Source organism: Gavia stellata, chromosome 2 (assembly GCF_030936135.1).
Source record: "Gavia stellata isolate bGavSte3 chromosome 2, bGavSte3.hap2, whole genome shotgun sequence".
NCBI classification, from domain to species: Eukaryota; Metazoa; Chordata; class Aves; order Gaviiformes; family Gaviidae; genus Gavia; species Gavia stellata.
The window spans coordinates 77,402,187-77,428,816 of NC_082595.1; the positions used below are offsets into that span (position 1 = coordinate 77,402,187).

At 37.9% G+C, this 26,630-nt stretch overlaps 1 protein-coding gene across 1 annotated transcript in view; it reads left to right on the plus strand.

The window, feature by feature from the left end:
• The window catches only part of IMPG1 (interphotoreceptor matrix proteoglycan 1), a 64,540-nt gene extending 38,557 nt beyond the window's left edge, over window positions 1–25,983 (plus strand). The window contains exons 13-18 of the mRNA XM_059835735.1: window positions 18,362–18,933; window positions 19,709–19,928; window positions 23,063–23,273; window positions 25,166–25,342; window positions 25,441–25,622; window positions 25,952–25,983. Coding sequence (XP_059691718.1) covers window positions 18,362–18,933; window positions 19,709–19,928; window positions 23,063–23,273; window positions 25,166–25,342; window positions 25,441–25,622; window positions 25,952–25,983 — 1,394 coding nt within the window. The remainder of the gene's footprint in view (window positions 1–18,361; window positions 18,934–19,708; window positions 19,929–23,062; window positions 23,274–25,165; window positions 25,343–25,440; window positions 25,623–25,951) is intronic.
• The last annotated feature ends 647 nt before the right edge of the window (window positions 25,984–26,630 follow it).

Below are 26,630 nucleotides of genomic sequence, written 5' to 3' on the forward strand. Positions count from 1 at the left end.
TTTAAATTTCTGGTTTCGATGTTTGTTTATTCAGTTTTATCCTTACAGTAGGGTTTTTTAGAGACACCTAGATATATGAGAAAAAACACATAATAAATCAAAAAAGTATACACATACATATGCCTTGGCGGAGAAAAGTCTGTATAATTTAGCCTTTAAAATGAAAAATACATGATAGACATGTTTCCCACAGTTATCAGAAAAGCGTTGACCCTGACGATGAAAAAAGTTCAGACAAAGACAGTGGGGGTCATCTTTAGGGCTCAGGCAAATTAGGCTTTCCCCTAGAGCAGCAAAATGTCAATAAGGCTGCTGCCTCCATCACCACCATCAGCAGCTTGGAAAGCCATGCTAGACACTGTGAATTGTGGTGTGGGGGTAACTGGATTGTACGGGGCAGCAGCGTCCTCTGGCAAAACAGCAAAAGCACAGTTCCTGCCGATGCACTCCATCTGTCCCAGCTCTTGTCCGCTCCTTCTCCTGCTCCCTGACCTGGTCTCACCAATGCAGTGTTAGGTCAGCAAACTTTCATTTTACTTACACTTCTAAGAAGCCTGTGCTAGCTGTGTGAGACGCAAGAGGTCACTACAAACACATGGGAGGAATTAGTTCTTTGATGAATATTCAGATTTGCTCAGTCCTTGGCCTTTCATGTCGCACCCTGCACTCCAGAAGCCTCTTGGAGAGAGCATAATGAACCCTCTTCCCGCTTTCAAGATGTTCCTCCTGACCCAGCATGCCCAGAAACAGCAAGAAGGCACCTTCATCCCTGCTGCCCGGCCACATCCTGTAAGGCAAACCAGGCAATGTTTGCATAGCTGATCGGAAATACCCCGCTGCGGGGTGATAACATCCTTCACAATCGGCCCACACAGCAGAAATGGGGAGCAGGGGGGAATGCCCATATAGTATGCTGTGTATATTATTGTTCTTTCTGGATCCAGTAAAAGAATAAAGAATGCAAATGCTGCCACTTGGGATCATACACTAATCAGCTCTGGACAGGGAAGAGCATAGCATATTCCATGATCATGTTGCACCTGGCAGTTCATGTACTGAATAAGAACTTCCTGTTCTATAGTCTTGCCTTTATACACAAAGTTCTGAGAGTGACTTAAAGATTAGAAAAATCACTTCTTATAAGAATCAGTTCCTGAAAATAAAATTTATGTTTAAAAGTGTTAAACACAACTATTTTCAAATGCATGCTGGGAAGTCTTGTCATGCTACTGATAAAAGCACAGCATACCTTCAAATAACAGTCATTATAACTGTGGAAAAGTGTTACATTTGCAGGGGAAAAAAAAATGTCATATGCATTTTTCCTTCTATTCACTCACTGGGTTAGGGATTTGATGCCATAAAAACCACGTAAGACCACGTATCTATTTCGCAATTTACTAAATAGCTGAAAAAACTTGTAGCCTAACAGCTCCAAATGACTGATGAGAAGCAGCACAGGGTATTTGACTCACCAAAAACACAGAGCAACTTATGCTGAAGATACTAGTTCCATTCTTTTTCTTCAGATCAAAAATTGTGAAGAATTTGTTTATTGCAATTTATTATAGTTACTGCCTGACTGTTTTTCACTGGATGGGAGGAGGGATACAGGAGATGGACCTTTCTCTGGCCCCAAAGTTCAAGCTTGCTTGATTGTTCCCTAGTGGTAGTGTAGGACCACAGTTCATTTGACTCTCGCACAGGCTCTGATACCTTGGATTAAAATGGGGATTAGATTATGTGTTTCTAAATGATCCTCAGAGACAAAACTCATAGTTTAATGAGTTTCAATGTCATCAGGCAAATATCAGGACCAAAGGAAATTTTAGGAAGGATAATACAAATGGAAAGTTCACCGCTTACTAACCCAGATTCCTTCAACAAATTTTTCTCACATAATTTGAAATTCAGTAAAAAAATACATCTTCTTCCTAAAGCCATTATTGCAAGTGCCCAAAGAACATGGAATTATTCACTTAAGAGGTGTGGATCTTCTGTAAGTACAGGTTTGATCCTGTAAGCACCTGGTACTGACCCTTTAAACACTGTTATGGCAGTTACTACACCCCTTGAAGTAGCCCAGAACTACTAGGAAGATGCTAAGCTGTCTTTAAATTAAGCCTAACATTCGAATGTCAAATTCTGTTTTGAGATTTCTCAATAGAATTAAGAGAAAAACCCTGGTACAAATTTCCAGTCCTCTTAATTAAAAGTTCTGAAATGCCTGGATCAGATGTCAAAAAGGTTTTGCTTTGCTGTAGCACCTTCAAAATCTAGGCTATTTCCATTTTCCATTTACAACCAGTGCAAAAAACCTGCATTTTTCTTCTGTCTGATATGATACCTGTTCAGTGTTCTCTAGCATTCCTCTTTCTTCATATTTTTTCCCCTCTGGATTTAACTCATCAATATCTCTTCTGTATGGTTAAATTTCTTCTCCCTCTCTTTGCAGTATTACTGTGACTCTGTCTAAAACAGTATGAACATTCAGAAAGGAAGCCACTTGTGTAATGTATTAGACAGATTTTTATTTCAAAAACCAAGAAAATTTCAGCAGCAAAACAAATGCAAACAAACGTATAAACAGATAAAAGAGTTCATGAAGTCTGTAACAACAATAATGATATACTTTTACTTCCTAAACAGCAAGAAGAATTTTAATTTGTATTTGTTTTAATTGTAGCTACTAAAAAATTATACAATCCAGGTAAACGGTTATCCCAAAATCTTGACCATCATGGAGGAAGCAATATTTCTGGAGAAGTTATTCCAGAAGCATAAGACAAAATAAAGCTAGCAGTAAAATACTTCAGCTATTCTGTTGTACTCACCAGCCTAGATCATCTTCAAGCTCTCAAGAAAGACTCTGAGAGAAGACGACTTTGCAGAGTGTAACACAGAGTTTTTTCTGTGAGAAGAAAACACTGGTGAGCAGTGGATGATAGTCACATCTCTGTATGTGTAACTGATAAGAACCTCATTAATTTCCATAATTGCTCTCATGTTCACACAGCCTTGTTGTGAGTGGTCCCCTTTGATATCTTCCTCCTGCTCAACAGTTAATTTCGTTGTGCACTCCTCACCCACTGCTATTGCTAAGCAATCTCTAGAAAAACTCAGTTTTCTGGATGTTTGGGGATTCTTTCTGCCTCTGCTTCATCCCCAGCTGCCTAAGCACCATCTATCTGTGCTTAGCATAGATTTCTATTTGGCATAACCAGCATTGTCATGGAAAAGAAAACCGCATTACTTCTTGCAAGAAGCACTCTGGATGTTCCCAGGACTGGAAGTCACCCATTCTTCGGTCCAGGAATGCTCACCAGTTTTTTCACATTGATGATTATACAGGGTAAGAATGCCTCTGTTTCCTTGTATGTTCTTCTGTTTTTCTTATGTTCTCTTTGACCATAAACTGACAGGCTTTTCTCAACATTATCCCCCATCAGCTCTTCTCTGTGCCCTTTCACTTGTCACTTGCCACTTCAGCTGTGCAAAGAGTGTTTTTCATGGAAGTGTTGCTTCAGTTTGATGCTTGAAGAAGTGAAGAGGTAGGTCTAGCTACATCATTTTCTCAAGCATTATATATGATATTGATTAGCCTAAAAGTTATCTGTGAATTGAAGATGAAGCTGAATGCAAAAGTTTCAGCAAGCCCGTATTAGGATATGTCAGACTTAAGAAAAAGCTCATAGTATGTTCAATGTTTTGATAAAGTTAGAATTGCATACTAGGACTACTACAGGTATCCTGAAGAGTCCTAAAGATATTAGAGTACGTGATTAGCACATGGCCAAAATTTAATGACAGTCTGCTGCTCAGCTACCTCTGTGCTGGGAACAGCAGGAACAACCTGAATAGAACAAAACCTGCATCACGTCTTCAAAACATACTTAAAAAGGTTAAAATTAAATGCCTAATCCAAGCAAAAAGGTATAAGAGAAACAGAGTACTGTCTATTTTCCCAATTAGACACATCACCTGTTTAAATTATTAAGCTCTCCAATCACTTCAGTTCAGATTTACTTTAAGGTTAAGCTTTACTTCCTTAAAATATTATTTCTTATTCATGGCCCCACAAATAAATGCACATTAGCCAAAACAAATGAAACTTTACTTTATATGCAATTGGTAATTCCAATGACTTACTGAAATTACTGTGTGAAGTACAGAAAGCAATTTATATTTCTGCTAAGAAAATTTGCTTATCCAGAGGCAAATCTTCTGAGCTACAGCATAATGAAAAAATGTAACACCACATTCTCCATCTATATAGATAGCAGGAAGATAAACCTCAGTGCTCTGCCACTTGGTCACTCACACTTTTTACTCTTAAGTCTCTTTCCCAGACACAGGCACACATTGCTATCCCATTGTTTCCACAGGTGCACACCTGCACCAGATGCTCATATTCTGCAAACACACTGGGGCTTTCTCTCTCACACAGTCATCACTGTTGCTAGTAAACTCCATTGCTCCTACAGCTAATTCTCATGTACCTCACATGCCTCCTTTTAGGCTTTCAAAGCTAACTGTCCTTCAGCACCTCTGTTTTCCAAATGCTATCACTTCTCCTGTAATTAGGATTCCCCTGATGATTGTCCCCTTCCATGTTCAATGCTATTTCACTCCAAATTAATCATCTCCTTCCCTCCAAATTCACCATAATTCATACTGCTGACTTAAAATCAGGCCACTAGTCAAAACTTAAGCTTTTCATTGGTTGCAGGTAACCCTCCACTACGAGTGAGATCTAACGTTCATAATATAGACTTTCGTACATTCCAGTCTCAGATCCCATCTTGTGTTAAAACCAATCCATGATCACCTTTCTGCTTGTGTGCAGAGACAGATTTAAAGCTGAAAAATAACATATTCATGTCCTGAATAAAATTATTTAAAAACCTGTGACCAATGCCGTAGTAAAATAAGAAAAATATTTTAAAACAAATAATACAGATTTTTAGGCTGAGGGTGTAAGATTACCCTTTGCCAGGTTATAAATGAATAAATCTAATGAAGTATACATATCATATAGTCCAGTTGGAACAAATACCAGGTAAAGTGGCACTGCTGAGACTAATATGCCCTAAATAATGCATTTCCTTCACTCATTAAAAATCCTTGGTCTTGTTAGAAATGCTGGCTTTGAGAAATAACCTGTTATGATCAAATGGTACTAAAATTTTTATTTTCTAAAATTATTACAGTCCTCTTTTCAGATGATTCAGTATTCTTCCAGTGTAAGAAAGTCTAGCTGAGCTCAGCCTGGCATTTTTAATAGTGAATTCCTTGTTAGGGGATAAATCATGCCACCTGTACTAGACAATTATAGGCAAGTTGTAACTTGCGTGCTCTGAATCACCTCTCTGGTCAGAGTTTTATACTTCTGTGTACTAGCTACAGAGAGGGCTTGGCCTTCCAACTTTGATTCTCTCAGCCATACCTGAGCTGGCTCACATAGATGACACCGATGCTAATATCAAACTAAGCTGCATGTTCTTCATTTGAAAGATGCCATACTATTTAAAACTAACAGACAAAAAGACATAAAAATCTTAAATGGAGGCAAATTAGCAATAATGTTTATGCTAAATTTAATGGGTTTTGTGTTTGTGACAATCTAGAATGTGCAAAACTCCTGCCAGGATAGATCTCATATATTTGCACCTTGCAGTTTTAAAAAAAAAAAAGAAAGAAACAAAAAAGTTCTGACTTCTGGTTGAAGATAACAGCATTTTTTGCAATACGTTCTTAACATTGCTTTCTCGATGCAATTTTATAGAAAAGTATATAGAGGAAAGGACAAAACACAGTTTCAAGCAACGATAGCTAGGTGTAAGTTAGAAGGCAGAAGTTTCACTTTCATTCTGTAGAATGGTAAGATCACTATGTGCATCAGTAAGAACATGATTAAACCAAGCCTAGATGCAAACAAATTAGTTTCTTCTTCATTTTATTGCATTGACGTGTCAAGGTTTCTTTTCCATTCTTCTCCAGCTGGTGGATTTTTTTTTAATTAAAGTATTGTAGAATACAATACTTGTAGAATAGAGGTGCCAATAACAGATAACTGAGTTTACAGTCGAAATTTTATATATGGCCAAATATTCCTTTAATAACCATCTTTATTGCCATGCAGTTCGGAATGATGGGCTTTCAAGCAGAGTGGGAGGAGGGTATTCTTGGCATAGCAAAACCTGCCAGGAGTTGACTGAGAAAACAAGAAGTATTATTCATGTGTTACATCTTCATTCCTGACGATTTCAATTCCTATGGAATAACTTTCAATAAAACCTGCCATTGTTTTGATTTATTTTTCTAGAGATCAGGAGGAATGAGCTTGGAAAAATACTGCAACAGTAATATATTTCAGTCATTTCCCCTAAATGTATACATAGCCTAGAGCAGTGGCTGAAGACCTGGCTAAACTTGCCTTAGATCATTAAGATAAGTTCCATTCTCATCCCTATTAAATATCTTATTCCTCCTTTCAGAATTGGGTATTAAATGCCACTCTAAAGTGAAACAATGTAAATCATAATTATGCTGAACAATTCTTGAAGAACTTCAGAATATGCCTACATGATACTGCAAAGCTTGAATAAAGAAAAAAGTAGTGTAGCTTGAGGAGAATGCATGCCTGAAAGCATCAGGACAGACAAATTTGCTGGGGATACATGGCAGGGCAGAAGAGAATACGCTCAGCATCAGGTGCAGTTACAAAAAAAAAAAAAAAAAAAAAAAAAAAATTTCTTCCTCCTCTGTTGGGAAGGGCTAATGAGAAAGTATCAGTTTCTTTTTGTCCAGGCACATCTATTACAATCCAGTTTTCTCCTCTTTCATTGACAATTTCTCTTTAAACTATTGTAAGGTTAATACTAGTCATATCTAGTATTTCTTTCATGTGGAGGGAGCAGGGTAGTTTACAGACAGCTAATTAGCTATTTTTTCCTTTTAGTTTCCCATTATATCTGTAAGTTCTATGATCAGTGACTCTTTCTTTTTGTTACAGTAACAAATAATGTTTCATCTTTGTATTATCACCGCTACCCAACAACAGTTAAGAAAAATTAAATGCAATCCATGTACCTTAATCCAAACGTTTTACATGAGAACAATCACAAATATTTATTTAAATGTCTTTTTTTTAGAAACTAGCATATGTCTTAAGACTTCCGCACACCAGTCTTATAGGAAAGTCTCTTAGGGAATTTCAAAGCAAATATACAGCTAAAAGCTGTATGGATCCGTTTTACTGTACTGTGTAGTTATTGCTGGTTTTAACATTTAAACTGCCTGCTCCCTAACAACAGTGCTCTGGATATTATGAGCTGCTCAGATTCAGAATCCAACCATGATGGATGGATTTAGCAAGCCAAGTCAGTGTTAAGGCATCTGATCCAAAGTCATTATCGATATCACTAAAATTGAAATGTATTCTTACAATGCAACATAGCGCAAAGCCAGCAGGATCTTCCCAGTTAAACATCTCCTTCCATCTCTCTCTCACAGAGTTGCTTCTTCCATTTCAAAACTATGAGAAAAATCAGATTACCTGCATCCAAGGCACAAGTTTAGAAGAATAAATTACTCCTTCTTCTGTGACTTTCATTCCATTAATTCCATGGTATTCATGTACAAGTGGCAATACAGTATAGGAAAAAAAAGTGTATTCAGTGTTTTCATTTTTCTTGGCAAGTTTTACAGTGCTCATCTGATAACAAGATTTTGAGAGTCATGGGTTTTAACTTTCTAATTTCATGTTTGTCTTTTCTGTTTTTAGGTCCTTGGGTCAACACGTTACTCGAATTTATATTGTGTGACTTCTATTTTGGTTTTACCATTTTGCAAACTAATAAACTTCAATACCACAAAACTGCCTGATCGTCCCATCACCTACAAAAATTTGCTCTTTTTTTCCTATCACACAGTTGAGAAAAATAGAGAAAGTGGATAGGGATTTGGAGGCTACTTTCAGTTCTGAAGGATAGGTGTTGTAACCTGTCAGCTTTTGTTTCTAATCATTCTAAAGTAGAATACATCAAAAATAGTATTCCAGGTTCCAGGTTCTCCATTTGGGGAGCTCCAAAATGGTTACAGTAGCATGTAGGAGTATTTGCATTTAGATGGATGCTTGTTTATGTTTCCAGATGCTTGTAAAGCTTTAGGTTATTTTCACACAGACTTTGTTATTTTAAATTCATGAAATAAATTTTTCAAATTTAATTGTAGACCACTCAACAATGGGCATAAAGGAATAAGAATCCTCCTGAAGCTATGGTTTTAAGCGAGATGTTTATTATTCAGTTTTGATTCCATTCCTTTGTAGAAGTGTGTTCATATTTGCAAATTCACTGCTTCTCAGTTTTGCTTCTCTATTTAATTCATTGATGTGAATACCAATCAAGTCCAGACTTCTCAGTTTAGCATGGTATTGTACTTGTTTAATATATATTTTAATATTATTTTATTATGCTAGCAAATAGTGCAGAACTTCAATACAAAATAGCTTACATTAAATAACAGTCACAGGAGTCTCTGGCATTTTTGACATGTTTTCATTGTAAATGTACTTACTAATTCCCCTGCTTTACAAGAGTATTCTAATCTCAGTTGAATCACTTCTTTAGTGAGGACTTTAATCAGAAAACTGACTTTTAGAGCACTTGAGCACTAGAATGTCATTTTATCTGTCAATCTCAGTAGCAGATGAGGTAAAGGTTCTGTAAATGGTGAAAGTGATTTGTCATGTTACAGAAATAACCTAACATGGACCTACTGTCCATACAAGGTATCTAATTATAGACCTGTCTGTATAGTATTCTTATAAAATGCAGGAATACTGTCTTAACATCCAACTTTATAATCCCTTAATTATGAGTGTGAATGCTGTTAACTGGCTAAAGCAATTAATATGGAAATACTGACTTTTCTTCTGCTGTAGTCAGAAGAGTGCTGAGGCAAATGGATGTTTCTACATCTTTTCTGAGTCTTAGCTTGGAGAGGCAGAACAGTCACCATAACCAGGTGCAGCAGCTCTTGAAGTCAGTGAAGAGATGGTAGTGGGATGATGCTTCAGGCCCAGGTTTAACAGATTATCACTGACTGCTCTCCAGTCTCTTTTCCGCAGATAATTCCATTGCATAGTTTCAGTGCAGAATGAAGTCAAACATTGCTATGCAGAGCTTTGGGGGATGCTTTAAACACCAGCTATTCCTGTACTGTTCAAAGTACTTATGTGTTTCTGAAATGCTTAATCCTTTAGAACTGCTGAAACATGAGAATGGCAAAAAGAGTTGTTAAAATTTAACAGCCAAGAATTTGACACAGGTTTATAAAGTAAGCTTGCCCAATTAATTGTATATCTATTGTATTTCCACCTGTTGTACTTAAATTACTACTTTGAAGCTGAAAAAAATTTAAAAAATCATATATTAAATGTATTTATTGCATTATTTCAAAGCTTTAAAGAAACAGGCTTATTCAAAAAACATGCAAAAAGCTTTAATAGCTTTTAAATAGCACTTTTTTTTAAAGCTTTAAAAGCCTTTTTAATAGAAAACTAGTAGCATATAGTTAACTGAAGTAAAGAAAGTCCTTAATAAAACATAAAATGGCAAGCTGAATTACTATTTTTAAGCCATGCATTGGCCAATGCATGTGAAAATGACAATCAAAGAAAAAATGAATTTGTAATCTCACAAGAAAACAATATTTCAGAGGGCTCTTATGGGTACGGTGACCAAACATGAAATTGCTAAAGGCAGATGTGACTCCCTTTTGCTACTGACCGACTTCCACGAAAGCTAAGGGAGCTTGCATTTCCCAAGGAGAGATGGATCAGCAAAAATATTAACCCTTAGACATTCCATAAAGGGAATTCTTTCTCTGTACTGAAAACTTGGTGTGAGCTAAGTAAGACCAGCTAATTTACATCAGTGAAAAGTTTATGGGCAGTCAGACCGTTGTGAGCTGCATCATTCTGCTTCTCTCAGGCACAATTAGCTGCACTGAGGGAAAATTTGCAGGGGAGTAAAAGCAGTCAGGGCTTGGCTTTGTTCTTAATGATTTACTCTAAATCTTTATGCATCTTTGAGAAACAAGTGAAGAATTCTTTGCTTTTTATTTCTTCAGTCATTGCAGAAGTATATAATACTACTGACGTCCAATAAAAGGAATCATGGTAAAGATCCCAAAGTGAGATGAGGGCCATGTCATAACTCTGTTTGGGAGCAAACGTCCCAAATAAAACACACAGTCTGTTTCCCCGGTCAAATTACTCAGCTAAGCATGAAAGTCAGTAAAACAGAGTTGTCCAGGTTGGCCAGTTGTTACCAAATAGAAGGTGGGCCTTGATGCCAGTGTGTGGAGCCCAACTGAAGAAGCACCCTTGGAAGATTCTTTCATAATGAACATAAACAAGATTAGTAAACTGTAGTTGCTCAACACCCTGAATTCTGCAGTGTTTTAGCTTTTCAGGTCTTGCTTTTGCAAATTCTGTGTTAACCTCTTAGTTTTCAGAGTGTCAAGGAGAACTGAATGGTTCTGAGAACAATGAGAGAAGATTATCATTACAAGTAGTATTTTATTAGGATAGAAAATACTGTTCTTGTGACATCATGTCAGAATTATATTTATTTGCATCTTTGGTGGTGAGAACAGGATGACGAAGCACAGCTGCAACATATGAAAATTTTCAGAATAAACTGAAGGCTTCTTATGTAAGTTACACAGAGCACTACATAGTAATGGAACTAGAGCTGCAGCTATGAGGCTGTTCTGTGAAAAATTAGACTAGTCAGAAAGTTTCACTGAGGATGCTAAGGAAAAAAGGTCAAGAGATACAAGAATTTTTAGGACTGGAGATGGAGAAAAGATGGGCTTCACTCCCAGTGAACTGAAGTTCACTGGAGTCAGTGGAGAAGGAGTTCTGTTGGTTTCACTGGACACTGAACCTGGCTTCTGGAGAGTTCATATAGACAGACAGAATGACAGCCATAGATCATTCTGGCTCTTTTGGCTTGGCCTTACAGTTAAAAAGACAAACTTAATCAGTAATTATGTGCTGTGAGACATTTGTTGTGACACGTTAGGTTAATGATCCTCTTCTCTTAATTCTCTTAATCCTAATCTTACTTGTGCCCTAGTTAAAAATGAAAGACCTCAAACACAAATTCAGCACTTTATCTATTTGTTTGTACACAACAGTCCTGCATCCAGGGATTTTGTGGCATTTCAGGCACCAACAAAATATGTAAATTTGAATCCAGCTACTTGCTTCCCAATTCATCTGGTATTTATATCAGCAGAGCTGCCCATAAGGAGGTTCCTACCCTGCCTTATGGACCAATCTCCTAATTGCACAGTTTTCCCTTCGTTAGTTATTTTCCTCAGCCAGCATGTATACAAATATATACATATACATTGTAATACTGTAACTTTCATATACAGAACAATATCTGTCAGTGGACTTGGAAAATTTGTCTATTGCCAATAGGAAATGTCAGTGCTTATTATGCTTATGAATGAAATGAAATGCCAGGACCTCTTAATGTATAACCTTCTGGGTCTGCTTATTAATGCAACCCACTAGAAAAATGTCTCATGACAATTTGACCTTTCCCAAACAATAATTCCTTATTCATGGTCAATTAGGAGGGTTTTCCTCACTTAAAAAAATGTAAGAGGACCAACTAATTAGATACCTAAAACAAAGTTGTTGAAACGGCAGTTGATTTTTTCTGAAAAGTCAAACCTATGTATTTAACTCCCTCACTTGGGAATAAATGCCTGCATGCAGCACTCCTTTTACAAAGATTTAATATAGCAATGCACCCAGGAAATTGCCTCTTAATTTAGTGTTTACACATCTTTGCCAACAGCAGTTTAATTTTAGATATAAAACTCTCCTCAGTACAATATTGTCATGCCTTGTCCATGTAATACAAAAAAAAACATCTGGAGAGTTCAGTGAATATCTTTGTGGAAAGGTAAGTGGTGGCTGAGAGTTAGAGTTGAGGTTTTTATTGCTGACCGCAGTTTTTAATCCCATGCCATTGTTTAACCTTCAATACGGTTACTCTGGGGATATATTTGAGTTCAGCATGTTATTTCATGCTCTCTGCGAGTTCCCTACACCTGAATGACAGTGTTGTAGACCAAACTGTATTCTGAAATGAAAAATGCTGAGATTAAGAATGTCTAAATCTTCAGTGTTTGTACTTTTAGAGGTTTCATAAAATAAATGCATGTGTTTTTTCTAGCCTTCTGCTGTAAAAATCTCATCCACAAGGCAAACTGGGTGATGTTTTACAAATAATTGCTTTCTGATGAACCAGTTTAGGTGTATTTTGTGTTCTATTTCAAAATTTTATATATATATATATGCGCATATAGAATCATAGAATCATTGAATAGTTTGGGTTGGAAGGGACCTTTAAAGGTCATCTAGTCCAACTCCCCTGCCATGGGCAGGGCCATCTTCAACCAGACCAAGTTGCTCAGAGCCCCGTCCAACCTGACCTTGAAAGTTTGCAGGGATGGAGCAACTTCCACCTCTCTGGGCAACCTGTTCCAGTGTTTCACCACCTTCATCATAAAAAATTTTTTCCTTATATCTAGTCTGAAAACCAATATATATTGGTTATACATACAAAACCAGTATTTTAAATGCAAAGGGTTTTTTTTTTCATTCCAAATGCCTAGGTTTTCTTTGTTTCATCTGTAGTTTTTAACTTCTTAGGACTGATTTCTATCAAAGCCTCATATAGACAGTGGAAAAGCTTCGCAAAACAGTTGCCAATCATTTTACTGATGATTTCAACATGTCTCTTCAGCAGGCAAGTCTTGCAGCAGTATCATGACATGCGTTAGACAAAGTGCAACCAACAGAAGGGGTCAGTAACCCCTGGGTTCAGGACTGGTGTTGTGCTTCAGTAAGTGCTCAGCAGCCTTTTAGAAAAGCCCGTTTGCTTTCACATTGCACGGGACTAACATCACCTCTGTGGTCAGTCACTGTCTATCTCAGCTGGAGAAACAGTGACTAATAAAAATTGGCAGCTTATGAAAACAGATGATACGTGCACAGAGATCATCTTGGTATGCCCCCAAGGCCTTTTAAGTTACTTTGCTTGTAATAAGAGGATGCCAGAAGGCCTTTATAGTCTATGTATAGACTATATATATACACACACGTATACAGAGCTATATACCAAATGTGTAATATATATATGGTTATTCTGCTTCAAACTTGCTGCAGTTTCAAAGCCATTTCAGTACTTGTTTCTTCTGTAGTTACCTCTTTCTAAAATATAATCTGCCTAACAAATACCATCATGATCATATGCTCAAGTGTATGTTGTCATGCTGAGAGAAGGTTGCTCTGTGGAGCTGCGGGTTCATCCCATCAGTAGATCATCCTGCATTAATGCCTCAAGCACTAATGCTAGGAAATCTGCTTTGAGTTCCCTTAACTAATAAGTGACTCTCACTCCTTATCAGTGTAACAAGTAACAGCAAGAGCTTTGTAAACAGAGAACATCACTAGGCTTTGGTTTTCTAATCTGTCCATATCCTTGATTACACAAGAAATACGAGGACACGACAAGAGAAGAGCATCTCAAGTTCTCAATGAAGTACTAGGGCATCAAGCTGTGGTGCAGCGTTTGGTGTTACATGCGGCATGCACAACCCTGGGTTCCATACAGCACTTTGCTATTCTTTTTTGGTGACTCTCTAGGACTGGAGGGACTGACTGTAGCCCTTGTATTATACTGTCAGCAGTGCAAATTACATATCACAACAAATAAAAGGAGGCTGCACAGCTGTGCTAGTTTAAATGGGAATTTGCTGCACTCACTTTGTGGTCCTGTTGTGCTTCCAGACCACCACAGTCCAGCCTTGCAGGAAACGCAAATGCAGCACTTGGTTTTTTCTGCATCCCATCCAACACAGATGCTTCATATTAGCAGTGTACTTCAGAGTCTTTTCCAGAATCAGCAGTACTCTAAGCTCACTTGTTATTTTGTACACTTCAGTCATGAACAGCCACTGGGGATGTGGGAGGGAGGTGGCAGGAGCTCATCATGTGAAACATAAGGAACTATTTTATGATCTGGCAGAAAGCTTTTCCCCTAAGGGCCATAGGGCTGGGCACTCCTGATCCTCAGGGCAAATCCAAATATCCTGGTCTCACTTGCTCAGGCTTTGTGCTACCACAGTTCCATTGATTTCAGTAAGTTCACTGCTGATAAATATGGGATTAGAACTCAATCCTAAATATCAAACCCAAAATAGGTGAAATATAGTCTCTTATCAAGTGGGAATTTTTGTCATCTAAATCATTCTGGTTTCCAAATATTCTGCCTGTTAAAATGAGGCACTTGGGGGAAAATGTTTTCATGCATGAAGATGAAGGCAGCAAAGTTAACTATAAAAATTTGCCTTGTCCAATATGGGAAAGGGATACTAAATATTGACAGAGATGAGCGATCTTCAGTAACTTACCATCAGCCAGCTAGTGTTAAGGGCAAAATAGGCACCTTTTGTGGCATGCCACTGCTTTGCAGTTGCCTCCCTTAAAACCTGGTTTCTGGAAAACGTTGGCAGCACCCAGCTCCTACTGATTTGTTCCAATGTGCCAAAGTATAACAAAATGTTTGTCCATCATCATCATTTGTCCAGGCCAGTTTGGGAACTGTTTGGAAGAGCATCTTTGGTGACTGCTCTACTTTTAGCTGCAAGGTAACAGAGGAATCCTGCAAGAACACGTAACAGTAGCTAATAACCTGGTCTTCAAAAGAGGAGGAGCATCTTGCAGGCAGTTGCCTTACAACCTTGCAATATTTTGTGCATCCAGAAAGCAGCAAATGTGGAAGGTAATCAGGTTTCCCTGATTACCCCTGTCAGAATAGCCCACATCTTGTTTCTAGAATGCTTTTCCATGTGTAGCTATGAGAACATGTGCTGCTGCTGTGATAAACTCTGCTCTAGCAAGAATTTGCCTGATATTCCTCAGTACCTTGCTGAAATACCGTATTAGCATCTGTTACTCAATACCTGTTAAAAACAGTCTTAAAATACATTGTGCTTTCAGATAGGTTTCTTTCTTTGTAACAGAATAACATTTGTACTGATGTAGTCACTGCATAAATAGAAGCAGATGCAGTAATGATCCTTCCAGGATGCTTTATCTGAGAAGTTCTGCTTCAGAGTATGCAGGTTATTTTTGTAAATTGTTCCTAGAAGTTCACTTCCCCACAGAACAGACAAAAAAGACCTAGTTCTTCCCTCAGCCAAAGCATGCGAAACACTTGTAACAAATGGAAAACCTTAGAATGGAGAGTGGGAGGAAGAACACTCTAGTAACACCATGTTACTGGTACTGCAGAGTAAAACTCACTGACCCTTCCTTCACTAAAGCCAGAACCACACTGCCCTGCTGGTAGTGTCAAACTACAACACAATGGAAAGTGTTTCCCTTTTTCAAAAAACTTTAATAGTTCTTATCACTCTAATACTTGAGGACCTCAGAGATATCAGTGAACCTCAATAATGCTACAAGGAGCTGAAGAGATTGATTTAGATAACAGAAACTATGTAAGAGGAAAATAAGGCATCTTACATAAATTTGTTGTTTATGTTCTGAAGTCAACAGAAAGATATAGGCACTTCAAAAGATCCAGCATATGTTTAGATGGTTTTCTTCATGCAAGATAAATGTCTCTCTATTGACTAAAAAGGGAACAAAGATAACCAACTTAGAGGATGCATCTCACTTTTAAATGCCTTCTAGAAGTGAGATCAATACCATAAAAAGGCGTGTCCTCAAGACTCCTGAGGAGTTAGAAGAGGAACCAAAAAGTAAATCTAGCTCTCTCACAACCTACCTGAATAGTTTAACCACTGGTCAGTCTATTACGTGTTTTACTCATTTTATTACTATTCCTAGAACAGTTTGGATGTAAGGAACCTTTAAAGATCACGTAGTTCAACCCCCCTGCAATGAGCAGGGACATCTTCAACTAGATCAGGTTGCTTAGAACCCCATCCAGCCTAACCTTGAATGTTTCCAGAGATGTGGCAGCTACCACCTCTCTGGGCAACATGTTCCAGTGTTTCATCACCCTCATTGTAAAAAATTTCTTCCTTAGATCTAGTCTGAATCTACCCTCTTTTAGTTTAAAACCGTTACCCCTTGTCCTATTGCTACAGGCCCTACTGAAAAGTCTGTCTCCATCTTTCTTATAAGGCCCCTTTAAGTACTGAAAAACCACAATAAGGTGACCCTGGAGCCTTCTCTTCTCCAGGCTGAACAACACCAACTCTCTCAGCCTTTCCTCACAGGAGAGGTGTTGCATCCCTCTGATCATTTTTGTGGCCCTCCTCTGGGCCTGCTCCAACAGGTCCATGCCCTTCTTGTGTTGCGGGCCCCAGAGCTGGATGCAGTACTCCAGGTGGGGTCTCACCAGAGCGGAGTAGAGGGGCAGAATCTCCTCCCTCGACCTGCCGGCCACCCTTCTTTTGATGCAGCCCAGGACACAGTTGGCTTTCTGGGCTGTGAGTGCACATTGCAGGCTCACGTCCGGCTTTTCATCCACCAGCACCCCCAAGTCCTGCTCTGCAGGGCTGCTCTCAATCCCTTCATCCCCAGCCAGTATTGATACTGAGGGTTGCCCTGACCCAGGTGCAGGACCTTGGACTTGGCCTTGTTGAACCTCACAAGGTTCACGTGGGCCCAGTTCTCGAGCTTGTCCAGGTCCCTCCGGATGGCAAAATATCTATTGATACTACTTATTGTTTATATATTAATTTTATATATTTTTATAAATTATACTATTTCTTATTTTTATATTATTAACTTAGTTTATTAGCATGTTTTATTCATCTTTTTACACTAGTATCACTGAATCACTATACATATACTAAAACATACGATAAAGGGTAAAAAATATATATGTAGCGGCTCTTAACATAAGTTTATGTAAAGTGGTAACCAAATGGAAGAAAATCCTTTTCAGGCATCTAATTCTAGTGAAACCACATACCATACCTTAGAGCAATTTTTTGCTTTTTTGAGAAGTGTGGTCAGCTTAGCAGAATGGGGCTATATATGGCTATACAGAAAATAATCCGCATTAGATCAAGGCATTGTATCTGCAGGGAGGAAGCAAAGAGCTAGGACATGCTGTTAAATTAACAATGTCAAGAATATAGACAGTTATCTCATATTAAGATTTTCTTTGTTGAAAATATACATTTGTTCCTAAAAACAGCAACACAACAAGCAGAAGATTGGACCTCATTCATTTAGAAGCAAGGAAATGGAAAGGGACACAAAGAACATCCACAGGCAACTCCTACGCCATGGACGGGACAGTTGCCACCTCCTTCAGCTGGGGTTATTCATAATGCAAAAGTTTGCTCTACCTTAGTACTTTCATTGGCCACTGGGAGGAAATTAGTGCATAGGGAATGGAAGAGTTCATCAACTGGAGAAAAAATTCTTTCCTATTAGCTGATAAGTGATTTTACCTGCAGGGGGCTGCTAAAAGTCCCATGCGAAGAGCCCACGTAAGTATATCACTGGAGAAGGACAAAGCTGCCCACTTGAGTAGATGTCTGTTGCTTGGAGGCCACTATTTTCTGTGAAGTCATTGTGGCCAGGTAGCTGCAAGCCAAATTCAAAGAGTCTCATTCGTCACATTTTAGATTTGGATTTCAGTTACAGCTATCACACATCCCAGATCCACGCCAAGCCCCAGTGGGGACCTCATCAAAGTTCAGCATCTGGATGAAATGGCTGCTTCAGGTGCAGCAGATGATTTCTTAAGGTTTGAATTTGTTTTCACTGGTGCTGTTGTCTTTTAGGTAAACGGACAGAGTTTGCATCTGAAAAGGCTGCACTGTTTTTCTTAACCACATTTCATGATTACTGGCAAGTAATAGCTTTAACCTCTTGCAGAGGGGAACAGAATGACTCCAGCATGCAACTGATCTGAGCAGACAGCTCAAAGCTGCGATCTATCTACTCTTTCAGTCAATATAAACTGACAGTGTGATTATGTATCTTCAAAACAAGAATGCACTTTAGGATGGCTTAGGAAATACTTACCAAGTGTAATTATTATTTAAACACAGCACCCACAGAAATCTCATCACTCAAATATGTGTATGACGTGTTTTATTCCCGTAGTTATTTCTTGGTGATGGAAATAGCATTTTCATGTTTAGATAGTGGTAAAGCTTGTTTTTAAAAATGCTTTAGTGGAAATACAACTATACATGCTGTTTCCATGCTTGATGTTTGTTATGCTTGCTTTTCAAAATAGCTACTTGTTTTTCCCATCTTTTTCTGCAGCAGTTAAGATCATGGATGAACCAGAATCATCAGGCGATGACATTTTAGTTACAGCCAGCACTTACAAAACGTTGCCTTTCTTTATTGGTTCAAGTGATCTCTCTACCACACAGCCTGAAGATATTATTACAGACACGGCACCATCAGACCAAACAGCACCGCTGCCGGCAGCAACCGGCCTGCCCTACAGCCACTCCGAGATCATTGAACAGTCCCTTGAAGTACCAGATTCCTCAATGCCTGCATCTGAGAGCGTTCCTTCCGACGGTACCGGGACAGGAGTGCAGGATATTGCTACTGAGTTAGATCACATCGATGTGATGAGCACAGCAGCACTGGATGAAGTGGAGCATGGCAGCGGTTATATCTCAGTGCTGACAACCAAGCCTGCAGAAACCACCCCAGCTCCTACACTGAAGTATGTAACTACCAGCTCCATGACAACCGCAGCCAAAGGCAAAGAGCTAGTGGTTTTCTTCAGCCTGAGGGTAACCAACATGCACTTTTCTGATGACCTCTTCAATAGGAGTTCGCCAGAATACAAAGCACTAGAACAACAGTTCATGCAATTGGTGGGTGAAAATCAACTTGAACAACATATGCAGTAGGCAGGCACAGTTTAAAGAAATACACTGAAGAGCACAGTATTTTAACATTATCAGACCTACTACAATTTGGTCTCATAAGCTGTGTTTTTAAAGGACCTGTAAGCCTGGGATGTTCTCAGAGTATGAAGAAAGAGTTTACGAAGTCAGTGGTGAAAGTCTTTACTTGTTCAAGAGACTCCAGATATATGCCAGACATGGAGTTTATTTGGTTTTTTCTTAGATTCATGTCAACAGTGTAGCAGTGCTGATTACATCTAAGGCTTGTGTCTACATGCTGGATTTAAAAATAGGCCTTTTAAAAAATATCGTAACTTAGCAGAGGGAATATGATCAGATATGGATTTTCTCTATGGGTACAATAAGGCAGCAGGTCAGCTCAGTAACGTGCCTATTATGCTATGCCCTAACCTGCCTGGATTGAATGTTTGAAAATAATTAAATTTGGCTTTTGAGTGAGGTGATTTTTCTCTTCCAGATGAATAAACTCCCCAACTGCTGTGCATTTCATTACATTGCTGCCCATCCATCTCAATACATTATTGAGAAAAATGTGGAAGTCCAGAAGAAAATAGTGCTAAACAGAAAAGTGAATTTAGTGGTGGAGTTTAACAATTGTATTAAATTCAGAGAAATAAGTGTATGAAGTGTGCACTTGATAATGAAAAGTGACTGTAAGAGAAATTAATAGCAGGTAGACATTGTCAGTAAGTTAAAATAAAGGCAACTTTCTGTTTTGCAGCTACTTCCATACCTTCAGTCCAACCTTACAGGTTTTAAGCATCTTGAAATACTTAACTTCAGAAATGGAAGTGTGATTGTGAACAGCAAAATGAAATTTGCCAGGACAGTGCCATACAATATCACGGAAGCAGTACATTGCGTTTTGGAAGATTTCTGTGATGCTGCAGCCCAACACCTCAATTTGGAGATTGACAGCTATTCCCTCGATATTGAGCCAGGTAAGATTGCGTTAATAATGTATGTGCAAAACAAAAACCAAGCAGTTAATCTTTTCCAGGTTGTTACAGCTTCAGAAGGATTACAGTTTTGGAAGTAACAATATTAGCAATAGCCTCCCAGTGATCAGGAGTAATAAGAAAACCGAAGATACTGCAAATTCAACTACCTGCAGACATATTTTCATACTATAATGAAATGTTGGGTGGAGGTGTTGGTCTATGCATGTGCACCAACTGCCTTCCAGGACCAATTATAGGGAACTAAAAACGCTCTAGAATAAGGGCTGGGCGAAGGCAGGAGTGACTTACACAAACCTTGAATCTGAGTATGTAAACATTATTTCTGATGATTTTTGCAATGTTGTGAGCAAACCATAGTTTTGGGCATCATTAAATCTATTTTTAAAGGACTATGGAGTACAAGACAGAAAAAGATAATTTCTAGGAATAATTGGATTCTACAGATACTCACTGGCCAGAGCATTACTATATGTAACACTCCATAAATTTGTAATCCCAGCATACCTCCTGATGTAATAAATTTCAAATAAATCTGGAAGTCTGTAGTCTCTGTTAAACAGCAGAAAATCTGTAACAGCATTTCCAGACACCGCTGTAATGTTGGAAGGTCCACTGGCATAGAAAAGAAAGATACCAATGCCTCAGCACGTAGATGCCTTTAGCAGTTTTGGTTAAGCTGTCTTTTTACGTACAAATCTCTGACAATTCCAGAACAGAAATTCATTTACAATTCATGCAGACAGTTTGTAATCTGTTTTCATTTTATGTAATTCCTTGTGGCCACTAAGAGCATAGGTAGTGTGTGGTAAAGAAAGTTAACAAAATCACAGTATTCAAACTTTCAAATACTGCCATGATAAAATGATGTTTTGCTGAATAAAGTATTAAATGAGTTCACTAGAAAGAGTGAACTTCAGGCTACCATACATTCTCTGCTTTGGTAGTGAATTTTCATTAAATAAAAATTAAAATGAGAAAGTTGCTAAAAAGCAAATACAGAAAAAATTAAAAATCTTTCATCTTCATCCATATTGGCTGTTTCACTGATGTGGTATTGCAACATGAATTCAGGAAAATGATATCACAATGAGTTTGCTGTTTGCTGTTCTTTCAAGGCTTATGAGCAGTAGTAAAATGTCAAAATAGAAGAAATTATGTTTAGAAAGCCAGTATATTCCCATACAGGTGTTTCAAAAGTCCTACTGTCTTTTCACTTCAGAAAGAAAACAGCCAACAAACAAAAAAACCCCAACCTGTTTAATTCATTAGGGTAATCTGAGTAAATTCCTATTTATTGTGAAAGTAAGAGCCATCTAGTGGTAATAATGTTATATCACATTGAAACACTGATGGGAACTGACAGTCCAAAATATGTATCAAGACTTAGCAGCTGCAAAGGGCTGACTGCATTGGTCATAAATAATACCATAAGGAATAACATAGTGGGGTTTTAAAAATACCTACATGCATTTTTTTTGTAACCTAAACAAAGTGAAAACACAGAAAAGACGACAACGTATGGCAGGTACGTAGACCAACACTTTGTTAAGGAAAATGAAACATTATCACAAAAAAATGACCCCCTAACCCAGCAAATTGCTCATGCCTAACTCTACTTGTCAAACAGAATCACGCTGAGACCTTTCAGCTTCTGAAAACTGCAGGGCTGTGGCACACAGCCCTGGGTAATGCCTATATCTCCTCATTAGCAGTATCAACCTTTATTTCCACTACTATAAAAGTAAACTGTGACCATCAAAACTGGGGAGATACTTACAGGAGATATGCAGTTATGCAGCTGTTACTGTTTTAATCAATTACTCAATCATACAAACTCTTTTATTAACCATTTTTCCTTCAGAAGTGTTTCGGTTTTGCTTGGAGTGCAATTCCGTGTGGGATAAGAAAAAAAATCTGTAAGAACCAATATCCCCTTTTGATTTGCCAGCTGCTTTTGTTTCATTAGAGACTAAACTTTGCAATTCCCAATCAGCAGTATCAATGATCACAGCAAAGTACTTGGAACTTTTTTTTTTTATTTTTAATTATAAGCAAGGGTTTGCCTGCAATAAAGTTACTTTGTAATTTATTGTATTTGATGCCCAGTTGTTAGAGCTTACATGTACATACATTTACAGTCCAGGAGCAAAGTAGATCCCAAATTAACATACACACTGTATACAGCAAAGGGTAATTGAGCAGGCTAAAACTCACTAGTCTAAAATTAAAAAAAAAAAAAAAAGGAACTAGCCATAGAATTATAGAGGGGTTAAAAGTGAACAGCTCTGCTGGATTAATTTCTACCAGTTAAGCATATCCTAGTAATGTCTGAGATTTCCAGTACTACTATAAAGAATGCAATCCTCATTTTTCATTGAAATTAGTATTACAGAGCATCTACGGCCATGAAGTGGCTCTGGAAGAAAAATCTCAGCCCAGATAGTACCTACAGGTACTAGCTGCAATATCCAGGATGAACCTTCTTTTTAAACTACAGACTTTTCTTCTTAAGAAATTTTAAGCCCACGTAACTAAAAAGGGACCGTTTTCTTCTGCACTGATATATTAGATGATTTTGATTTCTATAGACCTGACCTGAGACCAAGTTCCTCTCTACAGCTAAGACTACATGTGCAAACTTCCTTTGAACAGGTATGGTCACTCAGGACTAGCTGTCCTGCATAGCCCAGATCCTAGCTGTATATCTGCTCTCCTTTCCTGTGCTCTGCCTTCTTGTCTTTGTACACTTTTTTTTTCTTCCCCCCTTTCTGGATTCACACATATGCAAGGCTGTAGCATAGTATCCATGAGTATAAAACAAGCACTTACAGTAAAAAAGGATCAAAATATCCAAATGTGAAAATCCTTGTCAATGAGGTGAAAATGAAATCGCAGCTTAATAGTGATGGGCTAAACAAACATACAATATAAGCTTGCATGCTTGCTGTGCCATCTACAGAAGGATGTGTGTCCTTTTATGCTAGGCTATATCCTCCTATTATCATGCACAAGTAGCAGGACAGTAAAGGTGAATTGTTTTCTCTAGCTGCCACAAAGCCTGCCAAGTTACTTTGGGGTAATGCATCAATTAATGATTTACCCATCCTTTACAGCTGATCAGGCAGACCCATGCAAATTCATGGCATGTGACGAGTTTTCCGAATGTATAATGGATGAGGGGACAAGAGAGGCCGACTGCCTTTGTAAACCTGGTTATGCAAGCCAAGATGGATTACCCTGTCGAAGCCTGTGTGAGTTGGAACCCCATCTTTGCGTCAATGGTGGGAAATGTGAGTTAGTTCCAGGAAGAGGAGCTGTCTGCAGGTAAACAAATGGTGCTTAACATGAATTCTGTTAACAGACCCCTGATATGTCTATTGCATGAACGAGCAGGGCTGCATTTATACTTTTCAACAGCATAAACTATGCTAAGCTGAGACCTCAACATTCAGACATTATAAGCTACATTGCAGTACCTTTCTTCAGTATAAATAGTCTCTCTATGGATAAATCCATTTCTGCCTGTTGGCACACATAGAACATCATGATCTGGTTATTTTTTTAGAGATGCTTTAGAAATTTATTACAAATTCAGCATCACTGGCAGAGATTACAAGTACAAAACCATGCATTCTTTTCAGATTTCCAAACACATCTTGGAAAATTGAAATAACACATTCACGGTTTTGCTATTGATTACACAGTAGTATTTTAAGAAACTTTTTTTTTTCTAAGTTGTATTAAAAAGGAAACCTATATTCTTATAAACACACCTATGAACACTATCCTGATTCCAGACCACCCAATACAGCACATGAAGGCTGAGGCTGCTCTCAGGGCTTTCTGGAAAAGACTTGAAGATTAGCAGCTCCATGAAACTGCAAAGGCATTTCGTAAGGATTTTTACATGAAATGATGTTAAGCCCATATTGAAAACTATCACAGTACTTGAACATAGTAATTATCTTTTAAAAGTATCAAGTTTCATCTCATTGTAAAACTAAACTCTTCAGAGCATTACGTGAAACTCTGTATACCAGACTGGCACACGGTAGTTCACCAGCCACATGTATAAGCAAGACACAAGTTACAATTCTTGCACTTGTTTATTCTCTCTTAATATTGACTTTACTAGGTTAATGATACATCTTTTAGCATATTTAGGATTAGCATCAAAAACCAGAACTACTGAGCAAATTATTCGTATGATATTTTTACTGTAACAATAGAACTGCCATAATTAATTTTCTGCAGTGGGCATGATAATAAGATCATACTGAATTCACCACAGTTATTGCTAAATTCCTGACTTGCAGAGTCACAGTAGTGCAGCTGCAGTATTTTGTACTAGAAATCAGCCTGTGAGCTAAAATGGTCCTCTTCAAAACTTCACTGAAGTAGCAAAGGGTATAGCCTACTCCTCCAAGACCAATGCACTACCAAAAATAACACCTTTCCATTTCAGAAAAGCCCTGACTTAAGGTACAGTAATAATCAAAGCATCATCTGGAATGATAGAAGTATTAAAAATAATAAATGAAACTTTTTGTGAATTATATCAAGTTACAAACAAACTTACCGCCTGTCTCGGACCGACAGCTTGTGCAAGCTTGTACAGTCTGCAGAGAGAAAATTATAGCCTATTATTTGCTTTAGTCAAGCACTTGGATTGCTTGTGAATTTAGTCAGAACCACGCTTGTTTTCCCACTAACAGGAACCCTGAATTCTCATATAAAATAAGGCAATGTTCTCCCTTGCTTTAAAGGGAGCTATTTGTAGTAGAACTCTTATTTCACACCTTGCTACTCAGATTAAAATCACCAATAAACAGAATACAGACTTCAAAGATGTGTTTAGACAATACTCCAAAACACACCTGTACTTCTAAGGCTCTAAACCACAAATGTTATTTCAACTTTACCTGTGGGGCTAGAAATTTGTCAGAGATGTTCCAAATGCATAATTTCCTTAAAATTTGTAGGTTGGCAAAGAATGTATCAGTGTCTTTTTGTTTAACAGTCACTCTCATGAATCTAAGAGTATTTTCTTTCTTCTATGATCAATCACGTTATTTCATACAGACTTATAACAATTAATTATATTGGGAATACTCTGCTTGTATTTAATTGCAGATTTTCCTTTGTTTTCATTTGAGGTACTCTGTATTTTCTGCCTTCACGTTCTGTACATTTTTCTCTTCCTCTCCCTATTTTAGATGTCCTGTACGTAGACACAAGCTTTACCAAGGACAGCGCTGTGCAAAATTTGCTCCAGAACCCATACAACCCTTCATTTTTAAACCTCTCATTCTTGGCTTACTAAGCCTTGTTTTTCTTTTCGTCATTTTAATTATTAAGTTAAGAAGAAAAAGCAAAAGAAATTCTCATTTGCAGTAAGCCGCTCATGATCTTTTTCTTCACATTTCAAAATATTCCTTTTTTCCTTCTGCAATTTAAAGTCTTACCTAAACAAAAATGTTCTGCATTGTAGAAGTCCTACTCTCAACAGCTGCAATTCAGAAAATGCTGTAAGGATTAATCCTGCTTTTGAACATGACGAACCCATAACTAGCTTTTGTCACACGGCTTGTAGTGTAAGTGCTTGTGTCAGTTCCTCAGAGATCATTGATCATGAAGCATTACACGAACTTGAAAACACAATTCAGCATGGAGGTAAAATGCATGGAAATCCTTTGCTTACCCCTCAACAAACAGCCCCACCTCAAATAACAGGTCCATTGTCATGTATTAACTCTACAACTAAATCAGATTTCATTCTAATCTCTCGCTTGGCAACTTCAGAACTAAAAACACTGATTCATTTATTTGCTTTCCACATCTACCGCTGTGTAGGTTTCATAACAGGATTGTAGAACTGCTTTTCTTACAGCTCTCTTGCATGGCTTTGGTGGTCCATCCTATCTGAGTGCTTTTTGTGATTTAGTGGAATAATTAATCTAGTGCTTTGGTTTTTGTTTTGTTTTTCCCCCAAACTGTTGTAGATCACCAGACCAGCTTACAAAGCCAAGACTGACAAGTTAGTCTCTGAAATTCTTCGTTTCCAGCATCAGCCAGACAAAACTAAGGTTTGTGACCATTTTAAAGAGCTTTAAAATTTTATTGAGCTTCCTGGTTTTCAGTGTTACCAGGAAGCCTCTTTGTAATAATTCCATACAAAGAAAAGCTTGTTTTTCTTTGGATGCTTGATATGACAACTACAATCCCTTAAGTACTTTTATGCAACAAAGTTCCATTCTGTACACCCATTTGCTAATGTGGCAGTCACTGAAACACATGAAGGAAGAAAGAATATCTAAAATGAAAAAGCAACACAAAATGCAAACTGAAGGGGAGTTTTTAATAGCAATAACAGATCATTTAAAGATAACCTGTGCCTGTTTAAGCTACATAGAGTTTGAACAAGTGGGAACTCTAATTTGAGCACAATAGTGCTCATACCTCAAACATTATTTCAAGTTTTGAAACTTGAAAACTCTTCTATCTTGGGGGGGGGGGGGGGGGGGGGGCAGGCGGAAAGACAGAAAAGAGGAAAGCTGAGTCAAAAAATTCTCTAAAATTGCCAGACTGTCTCTTACTTCTGACGTATCCAAGTATGCTCTCTTGAAAGGTAGACAAAAAGCTTTTACTTTGCCATTTTTATTTCTCTGAATCACAGCCCAA